The sequence below is a fragment of the Ptychodera flava genome, chromosome 16, assembly GCF_041260155.1.
Source record: "Ptychodera flava strain L36383 chromosome 16, AS_Pfla_20210202, whole genome shotgun sequence".
In the NCBI taxonomy this organism is placed as follows: Eukaryota; Metazoa; Hemichordata; class Enteropneusta; family Ptychoderidae; genus Ptychodera; species Ptychodera flava.
In genome coordinates this window covers 4,276,839-4,293,687 of record NC_091943.1, presented here as the reverse complement: position 1 = coordinate 4,293,687, position 16,849 = coordinate 4,276,839, and the positions used below count along the sequence as shown (strand labels likewise).

The following is a 16,849-nucleotide window of genomic DNA, read 5'->3' as shown; positions in this document are numbered from 1 at the left end:
AAGCAGTTTTCGGGAGACTCACACTGTCAATTTTTACAGTTCCTTTTTGGTCTGCTGCTAGACTTGCTCCAAGTCTTGTGGGTATTTACATAAAAAAATAATAAATTGAAGGAATAAACTTCAGCAGACTGTCACAATAAGTGGTAGGCTGTTGCGCATATCGTGGGTTGAACGCCTTGGCCAGCCAGTAACTGTTGCCGAGAAAAGCCAGGCGCCTGGGGTGGGGGAGGGTATAGTCTGCTGCTTGTGTGGGCTGATTTTAAAGCCGATGGAGTAAAGAAGTATTCACGGTCTAATTTAATCCCCCCCCCCCCGAGTTAACACGGGGTAAAGCAGCCATTTTGATTTTCAAATATAACCGTTTTCCCCAGTTTTCTATCACAAGCGGGCAATGTCGCCCTTGCTTGAAAATTTATACCGGGTTTGGTTCTGATTTAGGGGGACTATAATAAACTATGCAAATTTGAGGTTTAAGATTTTCAGGGTATTAGTAAAGTGGGGTTATAGCATTCGTCGAAAATCAAATAAAAGACTCTACTGTTTCTTTATTTTTCCATCAAGTAAATGTTGAATAAATTAGAAGCCTAAACAAAATCATTCACACTTCATTCATTTCAGTTCCAACACAGTTTTGTTTATTTTAGGCAAACACTAGTTGATAATCTTTCAGCTGTAGGGCCTATCATATCCTCCTGCATATAGGAAACGTGTATCACTTTACTGTTACCAGTGCTGGTGTAGTGGATTACATTAATATTGATGAATTTATGTACTTTGTGTACAATCTGACAGCTTGCATGATGGCCCCTGATTTTTATTCTTAGGTATGAAAGAAATCGGTTCAAAAATTAAGTTTCCCATAGGAAAGTTTGTGCGAAAGTTTTAAGACGTATGTTACTTCAAGGTAGGTATGATGCGGATTCTCCACCACGTAAGCTTGCCGGACTAGCTCAGGCCATGAAGATTTTGAAACTTTCTGTGCAGTGACATCATTGGTTTAGGCATTGTTTGAAATAGATAAAAAGGGCATTCTCAAAAAAGGATAAAACTTAAATATATGTTTTACAATGGATGGATTATTAAACAGTCAATTAGTAATACAGACTTAGGTCAACATGACAATTTTAGAAGACGGAATTAAGTGAATGGTTAGGTTTTTAAAAGTTTCGCTTTTGTGCAACTAAGTGAACAGACTAAATACTTTAATCTCTTATAAGGTGTTCAAACAAGTTATGCTCCCCGGAATATTCTGCATGCAAGACTACAAACTTGTTTTCCTTTATATACGGCATTTGAACGTGTTTTAAATACATATTGAGCTCATTTCTGGCGATATTATCGTCTAATTTCCCTACTCTTTATAATGTTGAATACCGATACCAGATAGCAAACGTGACGATGATTTATAACTCGTTTTTGAATTATAGTTCTGATCCTTAGAAGTTACGTGGCTGATGAAACTTGCTCCCGCCCGCGAGTTGGCCTTCTGAAATATCCTACAAACAGTGCGGTAAAATACGGACCTTGTTTACACAGTTCTTAGGAGTATTGAATTTTCAGCAATATAAAGCTCTCCATACACACACCACCCGAAGCGCCCAAGGCCAGCGTGCAAAATGATATACGAGGGACCTTTCACACGTAGTTAAACATTTTCCAAGTTTTGTACTCAATTTACTTCCGGGTCATATGGCGTGTTGAATTCTACTGCTGCAGCGTAGAGAGTATTTTAAGTTCACGAAACAGTCTATCACCGTTGAATCCGACCAACAGTGACTACCGGCGTCTTAATAGGGATATATAAACCAGAACCAATCATCAAGAGCAGTGTGTTTGTTGATAAACAAGCGTAATGACCAAGGAACTTTCGAAAGTTCCCGACGTCGAAATCGACCCGGAAGGCATTTTCCCGTATATCTTGGTCGACGTTACAGCAAAAAGTGGCCATTCCAAATGTATCGTCAGAGGGGATTGCTTCTCGGAGTACCACTGTATGTTATTTTAGTATACCTTGCATTCTTGGGTGCACCATAACAGGAATTTGGGTTCACGTAGCTTGCTTGTCGATAGGGTTCCTTCCGTCCGATAGACTCAACTTCAATATGATAATCCATGTGAATTTTTCCTTGATTTAAGGTTACACCTCTAATAGGCTTTTTAATTTGTCTTTACCCCACATTGCTCTGTCTGTCATGCAACTCATTAGCTCGAAAGTTCCTGCATATTTCATTACAACATAGATACATAGATACATACAAATGTATGTAGGCCTATAATATATATGTATGTTTATATATATATATATATATATATATATATATATATATATATATATATATATATATATATATATATATTTGCTTGTATGTATGTATGTATGTATGTATGTATGTATGTATGTATGTATGTATGTATACCGTATGTATGTATGTATACCGTATGTATGTATACAGTATGTATGTATACCGTATGTATCTATGTGTGTACGCATATGTTGGTTTATTTTAATATCTCACATATATAGTTCATCGTCTATAATACTTCACCAGTTTTATTTTTTCCAAGACTTTCGAAATTGAAATCCTGCAGACTCCTAAGCAAATATGGTGAATTTTCTGTACCTTTTTGCAGCTGACGTGTACGACAAGACCATACCAAAAATTAAAGCCCAAGGCTTCGATTGCCGTGTCATGGGTGGAGGTAAAATAGACCACAGAGGTTCCAAGAAGGAAATTCTTGTTTATGGATATTCCGGGGTAAGTCTTCCTGCTCCGCTGGATGTGTTGGTATAGTCTACTATCCCAGTATTAGGCTATTGAGTAAAATTTTTGGATGCCCGTATGTATAATACGTCTGTCCGATGTCTACCTATCTATCCTTCTGTTTGCTTGTATACATGCATGCATGAAACCATAAATGGCAGTTGAAAGGTCCTATATTGCAAGGTATTAAATTTATATTTCTATAAACATACGTCTGAATTATCACCGGAATATCAACTTTTTAATTTTGACCTACAAAGATGATAATATGTGATACTCTGGCTTGCAGACACAGAGCTCACAAATCAAAACATTGACATGTACTAAAACATGCATTTCCGTCAATGGATTCTTATCAAAAGTCAATCGATATTGGCACACATTACACTCGAACTTACAATCGCTCTATTTCATCAAAATGCAATCTCTATTGTATTTCAGAATTATGGTGAAGCCGAGCACACAATAACGTGTGCAGTGTTGAGAAAGAAATATAAGGACTATGACAAAATTACACATCGAAAACAAAATTTCTATTAATTGTTAGCTTAATTGTGCGAATCTTCAATTTCTATAAAATTTCAAAAACGGGGTATAACTCTGAAAAATATGACTTAGCTTAAACCGAAGATGACAAATGTAAATTTTAAGTACATAGTTCGACTCATTTTAGTGTTGAAAAGTCTCTGCCTGTTGAAGAAGTTTCAATTTGATGTTTTCTTTCATAACTGTTTAATTAATTCTGTTGTTTATAATGATTTAATTCAAGACGTGTTTTATACAGTCAAATTTGGTGATTGACGAGCTGTCACTATTTGTGCTACAGCATGTATATTACCCGAACAAGCCCAATCCACTAGGAAATGATTGTATGATAAGTACCTTTAAGGACTGAAAATTGGCTTAAACTAAGTGTTGTTATAATTCTTTTATCGTGTTATCTCAAATATTTATACACACAATGGAAGAAGTGATGAATGCAAGAGCTAGCAATATTCAGTGATGTCAAGTAGTGCTTTTAAACAGAGATAGCCATTTTATTAATTTTAAGGAAGATACATAATTGTTTATACCTATATATTGCATACTTAGCGTATTGTGAATGTTTATTTTAATTCATTAAGGTTTTATATTGGAACTGCATACTTTATGGTGGCTTAGTGTTATCAATGAATGTTTTGAACATTTTGGTATGGATACTAAAATTTATATTTTCGGTCTTCCGTTTGGAAGATTGACAATTTCGTGTTCCTTTTAGTATTAAATACTGCATGAAATGATAACGAATGGAAATCAGAAATCTACATCATTTTCAGCGTATGCCATGTATTGTTAAAGTTTGACTCTGTGTCAGAATTCGATTGGTATGATGTCGAAGGAATCAAATATGCTTCAGTACTTTCAGTTTTGCGACGGTGGAACTACTTTAATGGTCTATTAAAATTTAGATTTGGATACATCGTAAGTTACGATCGTCATGTAAAGAATATGCCTTAAAAATAAACAAAACTCTTCTATACTACATGCATATTATTGTATCACATTTATTTGACCCCTCCACAAATGTAATTTTTCTGTGTAATTATTACTTTCATTTGAATACTATCATTTGGCAGTTGACAAATCACAACGCACAATTGGAAGCCTTTATCCACTATCAGAAGGGCATTAATAAAACAAGGACATTACGGGACAGGAAAAAAATATTGCATACTATGTTTTTATTTCTTTCATGGAGAGATTCAACGCCTGGAAATGCTTTTGCTAGGGCTTTTATAAAACAATGTAATTCGGATCAAAGCGTTTAAAATTACAGTTAAGTTTCAAATTGACTAAATTTTATGGATGAGGTAGGTTTTTGGGTCGCATTTTCATCAGTGTCATGGTAAGCATGCACCTACACTCCTGAGATAAATATGTTGAAACCTGGAATAGATTATTGCTTTTGCTGTCAGCTTAGGTGAGTATAGACTAATGACCCTCGATATCTCTGCGTTGATCCATGTTGTGTTTTAATTCCTGTGAATAAACAACGTTTTCCAACATTTACACCTATTACTTTCCATGCAAGTTTTTAAACTAGATATATTTGGGACACAAAGGCACCACTTTAGTAAATGCCCTTGAAAAACCTTATTTCTAATAGTTACGCATACAACCCTCCAATATTCTGTAGTGGTGGCTGTAAAAGGTCGGAAACTTTACTTAGCTGACCGTCGCATCCGATTGGAGTTTGTTTATGCTGGCAGTTTGCACACTTTCGTGTCCGGCGCATTGTATGCTGAGCTCCTCCAGCAATCCAGCGTTGTGAGCGTGACGTAGGTCAGGTGATTATAATATACTCACTGGGTACCTGTATGTAAGTAACTCCTACATATTTTTGAAAATATGTACTTGACATCACTAGTCAAGATTAAGGGAAATACACACTATTTCCCCCTCCCAGTAACCAGCAAAGTGAAACTTTACACGAGAGGGGTAAGGGGAGGAAGTAGTGCAGCGCCAGCGACATCTTCTGACCAATAAATATTCGATTAAAAATTTTCTCTCTATCAAGTGCGTCCGGTATTTGAAACGTGCGAACTGATGGGGGATAGCCATTATTATTATCACAACTTTTCACCTGACAAACGTTTGGTCAAACACACAGGTCCATTGAAACCCATCAATACCAAATATCTTGCTTGCATCATAGGCTTTAGACATCAGTTTTCCAAGAGCGGTTACACATCTAAACTGACATGTTTTGATATTTCATTTGATTTATTGAAAACAAAAATTCAAAAATAAAATAGTAATAACATACTTGGGGTTGGATATAGACCGTGTACATGAAACAACACATAGATAATTGGTTAATGTTCAGGACATAACATTCATGATACATTGCCAGGTGCTACTATTGTCACACAAATTTTGGTAACTATTTGATACAAATTAAGAGTTCGAATTGAAAAATTACATATTTTCTATGAACTTCGCTCTGAAACTACCTAAATTTAAATATACTTATATGTAAAAAAACCACGAAAATAAAATATATCACGAGAGAAATTATTCACTTCATGGTTCCCTTTTCTTTTCAAATACATCAGCTACAACTATGCTAAAAATGTCTCTGAAATCTTGACTTTTTAACTTTGATTATATCTTAGATAATTATCCATGCCAGAAAAGTTAGCTTTTGGCTGTAATTTGATAAAGAAATGTTTGTAGCTGTAATTGAACGTCACATGCAAGTAAATTGGTGACTATAGATGCACACATACAAATTTTTGTAACTATTTGATCTAAAGTAATAGTTCGAAATGAAAAATTACACATTTTCCTTGGCCTTCTACCAAAATTCAAATATGCTTGTTGATGTAAAACGAAAAAATATACTACGAGAGAAAATACAAAGATATGGGTCCACTGTCTTTTCAAATATGTAAGCTACAATAATGCAAGAAAGGTCTCTAAAAATTTAGAGTTTGTGACTTTGATCAGATGTTAGACAAGTATCTATACCAGAAAAGTTAGCTTTTTGCTATAATTTGATAAGAAATATTTGAAGCCGTAATTTAACGTCACACACAAGTAAATAGGTAACCTTTTTACACACACAGACATTTTGATAACTATTTTACCTTATAACTGAAACCACTCAAAATTCACATAAGTTTATTGATATAAAAACGCGAAATATATGACGAGAGAAAATACCACGATGAGGACCCAATTTCTTTCCAAATATATAGAGTCTTTCCTATCTGAAATTTGACGGACACACGTTACTCTTAACTTACTTGGAAAAGATGAACAAGCTGATGAGTGTAAAATTTTCCTCATTAAATCGACCCGAAGTTATGCTGATTTCAGGTGAAACTTATGGCCGATCTTCAGTCGGGGTTCATGCTCCCTGTTGATCTGAAACAGATTAAGAGAGATGATCAGAGTCATACGGGAAATATTTGTAACATAATCTTTCTAGCAATTGAAATGGTATTAGTTTTAGCTAGTACCAGTAGAGATTAATGTGTCTGGAACCTAAGAATTTTAGTTTGAAAAATCATAATTTGCCTGCATACGGACTTGTGTATAAAGTGTATGGTATAAATCTGTAAAAAGATCTAAAAGGAATCGTAGTTGCTTTTGAGTACATAGATAAATGAATGCGTGTGACAACATTTTATTTCATTTCGATCGAAACCACCGAATCAGTCAATAGAGATTATGGTGACAATACACTTAGCAGTGATATAGAAAAAATAGCGACCACTGGTTTCCGTTAACAGTGTGATCTATTAAGAGCTCGAATCATTATTCTCACCTATCTCAAAATAATATTGTGTAAGTTAGGTGATAGATAACAAAGTTTACCTGTGGTCGTTTTCCTCTGGTTGGTTTTGCCGTTTTACCATGAATGGAACATACAAGGCATCAGATGAATGGTTGGTGCTTGAAGTATCTGCTCGGTAAGGTTCGTGTCTGTGACCGGTAGGCTGACCTGGCTCCACAGTATCTAACACTGAGACATCACCCATACCTATACATAAAGAATATTGGAGTTATGCTCTGGTGTTTGATCATTATGCGCACTGTATTTAAATTTGTTTTTCTGGTTCTAAAAAATAGCGTATAGTCGACTGTTGACATCCGTTTCAGCTGTTCCTGACTTACCATTTCACCTGATAGGGACGCATTATTCGGGACCATTGCTGCGCGTGCACTCGGCAATATAAGAAACCCCCTATTCATCAAGCGCTCACAATAACTTCTACCGATTTTGTCCATACAACCTAAATAAGTAAGAAAGACTATCGACTGATCATTTCTTGCATTTCTTGAGCAAAAAGTTTGTAAATATAATAAGGATATTTGTATTTTAAACCCAGGGCAAGTGCTGTTACATTAAATGTGCATTCAGAAGGGAAAGTTCAAAATCACATTGGTGTTTGGCATTTGATCATTACCTTCATCCACGTCATCGGCTTCGTCATCACCATCATAACCATCGTCGTCGTCGTCGTCGTCATCATCATCATCATCATCATCATCATCATCATTGCCGTAGTTGTTGTCGTTATCATCATCATCATCATCATCGGAGCCTCCACCACCGCCTTGGCCTCCGTTACCATCTACACATCTGCCTCTGCCGCCACCACTGGCACCCTCAATCCCATCGCATTTGCCTCTTCCTCTGACGTGGCTACCTTCTCCACTACTAGCGCCTCCCCCATGGTCAGAATCTCCACCACCACTGCCATAAACACCACTGTGAACCTTATCAACAGGTTGTAATTCGCTTTCAGAATCAGGGCTTTGTACAACATCTGTTTTATTAAATTTCAATTCACAACGTGTATATTCGCACTGATGCTTCTCCAAACCAAGTTGGAGATAATGCACATTATGTACAGCACTCACTGGGTATATGATAAGCATAATACTCGCCCTACATACATTACGTATGGAATTGTGAAACTTATTCATTAAAACCTTTCTCTCAGGATATACCCCCAGATCTAGTGTAAAATGAACGGGATGCTCTGGACTCACATTGATGCTTACTGACCTGGTATCTGCAGTATTAAAAAATTGATATTTTGGGACCAAATCGAAGTTTCGCAAATTTGATACCTCCATTATCATCATCAGCATCATATTTACACATTTACCCAGCATGTCTTCCTTGTGTATATCAAACTGGTTGCAATGAGTACATTTCAAAATTCTGGCTTCAACTTTTGACATGGGAGAATCTCTACTTAAATTAGGCTTTTCTTGTGGTATAGAAGGAAACAACTCGAAGCACTGTCCTGTTTCATTAGATTTCAAGCTGTCAAGCTGAGTGATCGGGTATGCAACCACTCCTTCAACACTGTATGGCCATCGTTGGGTAATAGTATATGGGCAACATTCTCTGGGGATCTTATTAATCGTTATGATCAAGTCAGCCTGTCCGTCGATTTTCAAAAACGCATTACTTTTGGGATAATGAGTTACTATGCCAGGCATGCCTCTAAAATTATCCTTTACTAGACTGACGACAAATGATCCAACCAAAGCAACAATTAATTCGATGAAGAACAAAAACATGCAATAAATGGCAAGTACGATGATTTTTTCGAAGGTAGCTGACAATTTATGAAAGCTTTTAATTTTCTTTCTACACAGAGGTCTCAGTAGTTTTTCCACACAGCTGTTGTTTTGAGACTGGGCAGGTGATGAAAGATTGGTCACTTTGCAAGGTTTTACGTTGCAGGATTTTGAAAGCCATATCGAATGATTGATAGCAGCGCATTGCAACTTAGATTGGAAGAAGCGATTGGGCGTTGGATGAGGGATCATCTTTGAAGTTACAATTATGTAAATCAAACAACAAATAAATCAACCTGTAATTGTTGACAATCAAATCGTTATGTTGCTCTAATACCTGGGATATTAGGCGGTTATTTGAATGCCTTTATTGGATGGTCGACAGCCCAGTGTTTCAACTGTGTGGCAGGCGAGTAGGCAGTCTGGAGTGTATCTTCGACTGATGGAATGTCGTTGAGTAGTCGTAGCACTGGCAGTGGAAATGGACAGAAGTCAATTGACGAGATCACTGTAGAACAAAGAGAAAATGAGGATTTTATTGAAATCATACATCTGCTGCTCAGTTGTCTCGTAGACATCATACCGTTGATATAATGTTGAATATCATGATAAAGCGCAATTACTTCAATATTTGTAGGCGTTGCACTCTGTTCTGATATATAGCTTCCCATTCAGTAAATCATCATGTTGACATTAATAATTACATGTGATAGGCAAGAGATTCGTCTTTGCGACTTTTTTCAGTATTTAACAATTCTTGGCGTTGTGCTGGTTTAAACGGATTCTTATAGCTGGGGAAATCCTGAAGCATGGGTAATAGTGCGGCGGGGGGGGGGGCACAAGTTCAACCTTATTTTGATTTGCTGGGGTCACAGGAATGATTTATTACATCGGCGATGAGTAATATTCATGTGACGTTTCCAGGTCGATATCAGCGACAAGAAGTAAACTAAACTTAACAGATATATGAGCAGCAACTTTTTAGAAATAAAGTTTTTAAATTAAGACATTCACTGTAGTGCATAGGATTCGCAAGTATGTATTTCACGGTCTCGGTAAACATTCCCATAGTGACCGGTCACATGTCGGGTGACCTTTGCCTCAATAACTCAAGCTTCCTGTTTGAGAGGTGACCGTTATGGGTATAACAACAGCATCTGTAGCTTATATGTCTTTGTACTCTGAGAGTGACGTGGGGCAACGAACAGAAATGAAATTTACTTAACTTGCGCTATGATCTAAAATAACACCCGAAAAATGTGTCACTGTCAGTGCACTTCACAGCATTTATTATCGTACAATTTTCAAAGAAAAAGGCAGAAGCAGCGAGGGCAACAAGGAAGTTTTCTAGCCTACTACTTTACCGGAAGGCTTATCATGCTTATAGTCGTGCAATTCTAGCTCTACACCCAGCCTCTATGCGAATACAATTTACCTGTTATATCAATATCTCAGGTGAGAATGTTTCGATGTTACAATACAATGCTTTTTGGCGGTGCAGTCAGCTCCAAATCCTTTGTCAGTCTGGATACACTTTAGTGGACAGTCACGACGTGTGGCTGGGGAAATACCAATACGTCATGATCGTTCCAAGGAATGGTTCGGGATCTGCTGTTTTTTACTCGGTATTGCTTTGGATATATTGTGTTGTTTGATAAGCTGTTAGCTGATGTAAATCTGAACTGAATAAACTGATTCAGAGAAATGATCAACGAACCGCTATGTTTTTCACGGCGCATGTTGAGTGACCGCGTTGACAAATTAAACGGTGTTATAATGTGTGGGTCAACATTTTGTCAAGTCTGTAATGCTGCTAGCTAATTGACTGATAACTGCACCTTCCCTGAACAGTTGCAGTAAACAATGAAATCAAATTAGACTGACAGCTACCTTATATTTTATTTAAAAGTTTTATAATCCAATAGTCTCAATTTGAAGGCTGAACTAGCATTTTAAATGCACCAACATTTTAATTGTGTTAATGTGACTTTATTTAAAGTAAACTGTTTAAATCACTTAACAACATTGCTGATGTAACTGTCTTTTCTTAATGAACAGATGACCTATTTTCTATTGTTAGAGGAGGGTCATGAATTCTTGAGCTTAGCCGTTGGGGAGGGTCATAATGTTTTGAGCAGTTGATTAGGGGAGGGTTATGTGTTTCTAGCCAGCATCTTCCCCAATTACCCCCCCCCCCCCGTAATTTACGTCCAGGTCCTGATCACCTCAAACTCCATCCCAAACAACATCGTTTCGATAGGAGTTGGCGCGCGCGCGCGCACACACAAACACACACACACACACACACGCACACACACAGTGTCAAATAAATATGACGGAACAATATGTATATGGTATCAAAGAGTTTGGTGCATTTTAAGGCATATTCTTTACACGATAATTGTAACTTGCAATGTGTCTAAATTCAAATTTTGATGACTAAGGAGATTGAAGTAGTCCCATCAACGCAAAACCAAATATACTGAAAAATGTATTCCTTCGAAATCATACTTCTCGAATTCTATCTTAAAGACAAACGTGAACAGTGCATGGCTCACTTTAAAAATAAGAAAAAATCAGTGCATATATTATCATTTTGTGTTGCATTAAATACCACTAGGCCCTGTCAAATTTTCGAAACAAAAGAACAGGAATATCAACTTTTGTACAAAAACCACAACATTCAAATATACAAAAACTAACATACATTTGCAATTATGGTGTTTCGATATATATATATATATATATATATATATATATATATATATATATATTTCAGAAAGTGACTATTATACAATTATATTGCACTTTCTTTTGTTGAATTTTTATGAAATACTACTACAAATACACCAAGCAAGGTTATGTTTTATATTAAGAGTTCATTCACAAAGGTGACTAAGTCATCAAATAATGATGGCAACTTTCTTTAAACTCCTCTGAAGAGAATAAGATGAACTTAAATCACAGTACATGTTAAGATTTGTGGTTATAAATGAATACATGCTATTTTTCTAGGAAAATCCACTTAAAAAGAAGCCAGCATTCAAATACATTTATTGATTAAACAAATATGATGATAGAGACTTACGCAATAAGGGTACACAGTCGTTTGACATTACCAACTACAAACATACATTTGTCTAGAGACCTTGACACAATTTGCTTTGAAGATAGGTACAACTAGTGGAAGAGGATGATATACTGTTTAAATATGTTGCAAACATGCATCTACACTAGCACAGGAAGTATTTTTGTACGTACAATAAGATACGACAAATGTAATATTAGAGTACTGAAATGGATCAAATTAAGTAGGTGCTACATTTAAATCAGAGAGAAGGTTAACCGTCAATGTATCCCTTTCTACCTATACTGCTTCTAATTTGGGCATGTCAACTATCCGTTTTTAAACTCTGGGTAGGTTAGGTAGATGTAAACTGTAGGTAGGTTAGATAGATTTTGTTTTTGGTTAAACCCATGGTTAATCTTCAATCAGGATTCATGGTTCCAGTTGATCTGAAACAAATGAAGTGAGTTGAGCATATACACATAACCATACGAGGAAGATTTACAACAAGTGATGTGTCCAGTAGGCCTAATTGCATTTATTCTATTCAGCTTGCGTTATTAGGATTTAACGAGGCTTCAACTGAAGCATTTTCGTTGAAAATGATTATTTGACAGTTTTTGACATACCATAGCTGTTTAAGTATATCGTATGCATATATAACAACAGCTGAGAGTATTACGGTTACATTCAAGGAAGATGGTCAATGTATATGGCAACATTATATTTTATTTCTTAGAATCACGAAACTGTTAACAGAGGTCATGGCATTACTACTATACTCATGCCAAACATCGATAGCACACTCTACAATGACATAGAAAAATGGCGACCGAAATGTGAAAGAAAAAAGTAACTTTAATTTCCATTCACCAAAAGATTTAATGAGGAATCCATTCTCCATCTTCACTTAGCTCAAAAGATGTAATTTGGATCATGGGTGGCATTGGAACTGAAAAGTTAACAATTCCTTTTACCTGAAATTATCCTTTGGTCGATTTTGTAGTGCATACATCAATGGTACGAACAGGCTCTCACTTGAATCCTTGGTTCGTGAGGTATCTGCTCGATAAGCTTCTTGTACGTGGTCTGTGGGTTGACATGGCCTCACAGTATCTGTCAATGGAATATGGCCTGAACTTTGATATCATGGACATTCAAAATATGATCTGATATTTGATAATGATTATAAACACACTATACGATGCGTCGTGGCCTTTAAATTTAAACGTTTTCTAATTTCAGTGACAACTTTACATACGTGTTGCGTTGTTCCGGCCTTGCTATTTCACTCACTAGCAGTCGAAGGGGATGTTAATATATCTATATAATATTGTGCGAGGATTCCAAAGTACGGCTCTCAATCAGTTATTCGATAAATACTCAACAATCAGTCATGCTGTGCAGCCAAATTATTCACAAAGAGCAGAGGCGACTGCCTATTACATGAGCAACACATTGTAAATCAGGTCGTTTGTGTTTCAGGCTTAGGGTTATTTTTTCCAATTCCAAAGTAGTTTTTTCCCAACGTTCAAGAGTTTCTGATTGTATATTCTCTTTTAAGACCGATATTGTCAGAATGTTCGTATCTCGACGTTTGTTTCGTCCTTCAACCTCGTCATCTTCATTATTGAAATCAATGCTATACTTACTACCACTGTTATCTTCGGCGCCATCACTACTGTTCGGACTCCCATCACCTTGTGCGCATCCACCAGCATCCATTCCCCCGTTACTGTTTTCACAACCGTTGCCATCTCCATTACCGCTAGGCTCATCGATACCCCCCTCACCACCACCAGCGCTTTCCCTACCGCTGGCACCTTCACCACCATCCCCATAACCACCACCGCTAGCGTCATTTACCGGTTCTAATGTGCCTTCATTTGTTTGTTCCTGCTCTTCCTCGCTATCATTGTCATCAATATCATCGCCATCTTCATCACCATCACCACCAGCAGCATCATCGTCATCTTCATCACCGCCATCATCATCATCATCGTCGTCGTCATCTTCATCACCACCACCATCATCATCTTCGTCATCGCCGTCATTATCTTCTGACCCTTGATCATTACCATCGGCGCCTCCACTACTGCCTGGACTACCACCACCGTCGGCGTCTCCACCACTGCCCAGGCCCCTTTCATCGTCTTCACATCCATTGCCATCTCCATTGTCAGTCGAATCATGGGTGCTCCCTTCGCCATCATCGGTGCTTTCTCTATTGTTGGCGCTTTCACCAGCACCACCGTCAACATCATCTGCCGGTTTTAATGTGCCTTCAACAATTTTTTCAGCATTAGGAACATGACTGACATCTGATGTTTGATCAAATTCGAATTCCAAAATGTTCTTCTTCAATCCAAGGTGGATATTAAGAACAACCGTCTGGCGCTCTTGTTTGTGTGTTTCAATCAAACTTTCCTTTGAAATACGAAACCAAGTCATGGAAACTTTTTCAATAGGATATATACCAGATAGTGCCAACTGAAACAGACAATCTGTATCTGCGTTGGTGCTAACTGCTTTGTTAATTTGAGTCTCCTAGTCACCAGTTTTTAGGACTAGACTGGAATTTTGCAATTTTACCGGACCAGCCACAATCGCTAGTAGTACCAAAATAATGAAACTAGCCAAGGAGTGTGTATGGAAATCGGAATTTTCAAAGTGGTCGTAAACATTAACAGTTTTTCCACTCTCGGCCTTACTTACAGCAGACTCTTTCTGAGAATATGCCGAATTGTTGTTTATTTCATCTTTCGGAGCAATCAAAACTGGATATAACATCTGCATGTGTTGTCGCCCAGCACATTGCAGCATTGCATTGCTCGTGATCTCACTGACTTTCCACTCATCAAGCCGACCAGGGATGTCTTTAACCTTCTCCTTATTACTTAATGGCCACTGTTTAATAACAGCATTGGTGATATATCCATTATAAATGTTATTAACAGTTACAATGCCATTTATTGCAACTGCCACGAGTGCTTTTCCGATAGGATAATTACTCGAAATTTTGTCGATGAATAAAGCATCATGATAACGTTTCGCTCCGTTGACGACAAATAAGTTGCCAATATCAGCACTCAATCTTTGGAAAATCAAACACATCTGATTTTTTAGAAGATTTGTTAGCTTTCGGGAATCGGTTGACAATCGTTGGTGATCTTTGATGGTATTTACGCAAAAATTATCCAACATGTCTCTGAGTAATAAGGAGAAATTGTAAAGACTTCGACAATAAGTTTGCTCTCTTATGTTATACTCTTCACGTGTTTTCATGCCACTAGAGGAGGCAAACGGAGCAACGAAGCGTGCATTGTCACTGAAGGATTCTACAGTGCAGGAATAGGAACTCAAAGTCGACTGATTTAGTGTTGATACCACCTTGGATTTGAAGAAGCAACGATTTGTCTGATCAAATATCATTTCTGTTGTTATTATGATGGAAACGGTTAAATCTTTTCAAGTTTTGATTGTTTAGCCTAAAGTAAATTGTTTCTGGTATTCGAGCCAATTTAGGTTTCGGCAATGATATAAAGAACGTATTAGTGGTGGGTTGACCGACAATTATTTTTTTTTCAGCCAGATAAGGTCGACGGGGCAAAGTGAATCTTCAAGGAGTATGAATGTCCTGTAAAGAAACATTAGAATAGTTATAAGAAAGAGATCACGTGCACTAGGTGTACACTTCTCTTGTAGTCAGCATAGTTAGGAAGCATAAAACATTGATAGGTTTGAAAGCGATGCTCAGTATTCAGGGCGGCGTTGTGATCGGTAAAGTGTCGTATCTATTAAATACCACATGATATAGTTATTACGAGTTCTGATTTAATACCATTATTTAATGTTCAATTCCAAGTTTCAGGTGCTACCTTTCTTCGTGTGCAACAGTTCACTCATGTATGTGATAGTACGCCCTCACTTTATTAAGGGCGCCCTCGTGTGATTTATTTGCGATGATAGCGCCATTTTGTCGGTGATATTAATGCCCTCACGTAAATGAACAGTTCTACTACCAATAACAACGTGATTGCTGAAATTGTTAGAATCACAAGCTGTGAGTATATTTTACATGAGAGCAATATCATTACCAATTAGTTTACATGCCAAATTACCCCTCTATAACTGAATTACCAAACTGCATAACTCATGTACTAGACTGGTTCCATTTTGCTGATGAGTGTAAGCTTATACTATTGGTACGATGGCGCCAAATGGCGTGAGCTCTAATTGAACTGATGTTTGGTACTAAGTTGGAAGTAATCCTGTTTAACTGGTATAAGCTTAGCTATCAGCACGACAACAGTTCTATTCATATCTGCACAGTTATGAGATAATAACCAGCGATACGGTTACTTAAATATTTAGAGTGAATACATAATACTGTATAAACAAGGAAGTACAGCCATTTTAAGACGACATCATGTAGTACATGGGTCAACCAAACATCATGGAAATTAATCACCCTGCCGGTCAAATAGCATAGCGTTTCTGCAAACATAATACTATAGTTTCCTAACCTGTGATATCCCAGACAACCAATGGAATACAAAACCTGGCAATGACATCAGATTTGCAGAGAAAAGTTCGAGTGTCGTCAGTCTATTTTTTAACGCAGAAATCGTCAAAACAAAGGGGGGAAATACCCGCGATACGTCATGCAAATGGCATACTCTGACGATCTTGAATATGTGCGCTGCATTTTTTTTCGATATGTTTCTTTGTTTTTGGTCGTGCTAGAAAGGTCATGACATACTGTGTGCTTTACGATATAAAGTCAAGTGTGTCTGGCAGTATTTGTGACCAGTCTGTGTTGATACATTCTATTGGAAAATTCTGCAGTCAAGTATTAGTTAAGTACTGCAGTTTGTATTTTTGAACTGGCATTCCTTCAGAGAAATATAACGTTTTTGTTTGAAAACATGATTGT

The 16,849-nt window shown here is 37.1% G+C and overlaps 3 protein-coding genes across 3 annotated transcripts; 1 reads left to right on the top strand and 2 right to left on the bottom strand.

The window, feature by feature from the left end:
• Positions 1-1,665: 1,665 nt before the first annotated feature.
• LOC139152571 (14 kDa phosphohistidine phosphatase-like) lies at positions 1,666-4,284 on the top strand. The gene is made up of 3 exons (XM_070725792.1): positions 1,666-1,991; positions 2,632-2,756; positions 3,204-4,284. The coding sequence occupies exons 1-3, from the start codon at positions 1,853-1,855 to the stop codon at positions 3,300-3,302; spliced, it is 363 nt and encodes a 120-aa protein (XP_070581893.1). The 5' UTR covers positions 1,666-1,852; the 3' UTR covers positions 3,303-4,284.
• A 1,226-nt stretch (positions 4,285-5,510) lies between these two features.
• Positions 5,511-8,956, bottom strand: LOC139152570 (uncharacterized). Its single transcript, XM_070725790.1, has 3 exons — positions 7,718-8,956; positions 7,125-7,290; positions 5,511-6,671 (listed from the first exon to the last, which is right to left on the bottom strand). The coding sequence occupies exons 1-3, from the start codon at positions 8,844-8,846 to the stop codon at positions 6,644-6,646; spliced, it is 1,323 nt and encodes a 440-aa protein (XP_070581891.1). The 5' UTR covers positions 8,847-8,956; the 3' UTR covers positions 5,511-6,643.
• A 2,241-nt stretch (positions 8,957-11,197) lies between these two features.
• LOC139152569 (protein qua-1-like) lies at positions 11,198-16,563 on the bottom strand. Its single transcript, XM_070725789.1, has 4 exons — positions 16,440-16,563; positions 13,566-15,550; positions 12,891-13,029; positions 11,198-12,362 (listed from the first exon to the last, which is right to left on the bottom strand). Exons 2-4 carry the CDS (start codon positions 14,362-14,364, stop codon positions 12,335-12,337), a joined length of 966 nt encoding a protein of 321 aa, XP_070581890.1. The 5' UTR covers positions 14,365-15,550; positions 16,440-16,563; the 3' UTR covers positions 11,198-12,334.
• Between the last annotated feature and the right edge of the window lie 286 nt (positions 16,564-16,849).

Excerpts from the sequence above, each read along its gene's own strand:
- LOC139152570 (XM_070725790.1), bottom strand. The coding sequence starts at position 8,846 with ATGTTTTTGTTCTTCATCGAATTAATTGTTGCTTTGGTTGGATCATTT. Across the intron at positions 7,291-7,717 it reads AGCCGATGACGTGGATGAAG|GTATGGGTGATGTCTCAGTG; the intron begins GTAATGATCAAA and ends CTTTATGTATAG. Across the intron at positions 6,672-7,124 it reads CCAGAGGAAAACGACCACAG|ATCAACAGGGAGCATGAACC; the intron begins GTAAACTTTGTT and ends AATCTGTTTCAG.
- LOC139152571 (XM_070725792.1), top strand. The coding sequence starts at position 1,853 with ATGACCAAGGAACTTTCGAAAGTTCCCGACGTCGAAATCGACCCGGAA. Across the intron at positions 1,992-2,631 it reads TTGCTTCTCGGAGTACCACT|CTGACGTGTACGACAAGACC; the intron begins GTATGTTATTTT and ends ACCTTTTTGCAG. Across the intron at positions 2,757-3,203 it reads TTGTTTATGGATATTCCGGG|AATTATGGTGAAGCCGAGCA; the intron begins GTAAGTCTTCCT and ends ATTGTATTTCAG.
- LOC139152569 (XM_070725789.1), bottom strand. The coding sequence starts at position 14,364 with ATGACTTGGTTTCGTATTTCAAAGGAAAGTTTGATTGAAACACACAAA. Across the intron at positions 13,030-13,565 it reads CGCCGAAGATAACAGTGGTA|ATACTGTGAGGCCATGTCAA; the intron begins GTAAGTATAGCA and ends TTCCATTGACAG. Across the intron at positions 12,363-12,890 it reads CGACCAAAGGATAATTTCAG|ATCAACTGGAACCATGAATC; the intron begins GTAAAAGGAATT and ends CATTTGTTTCAG.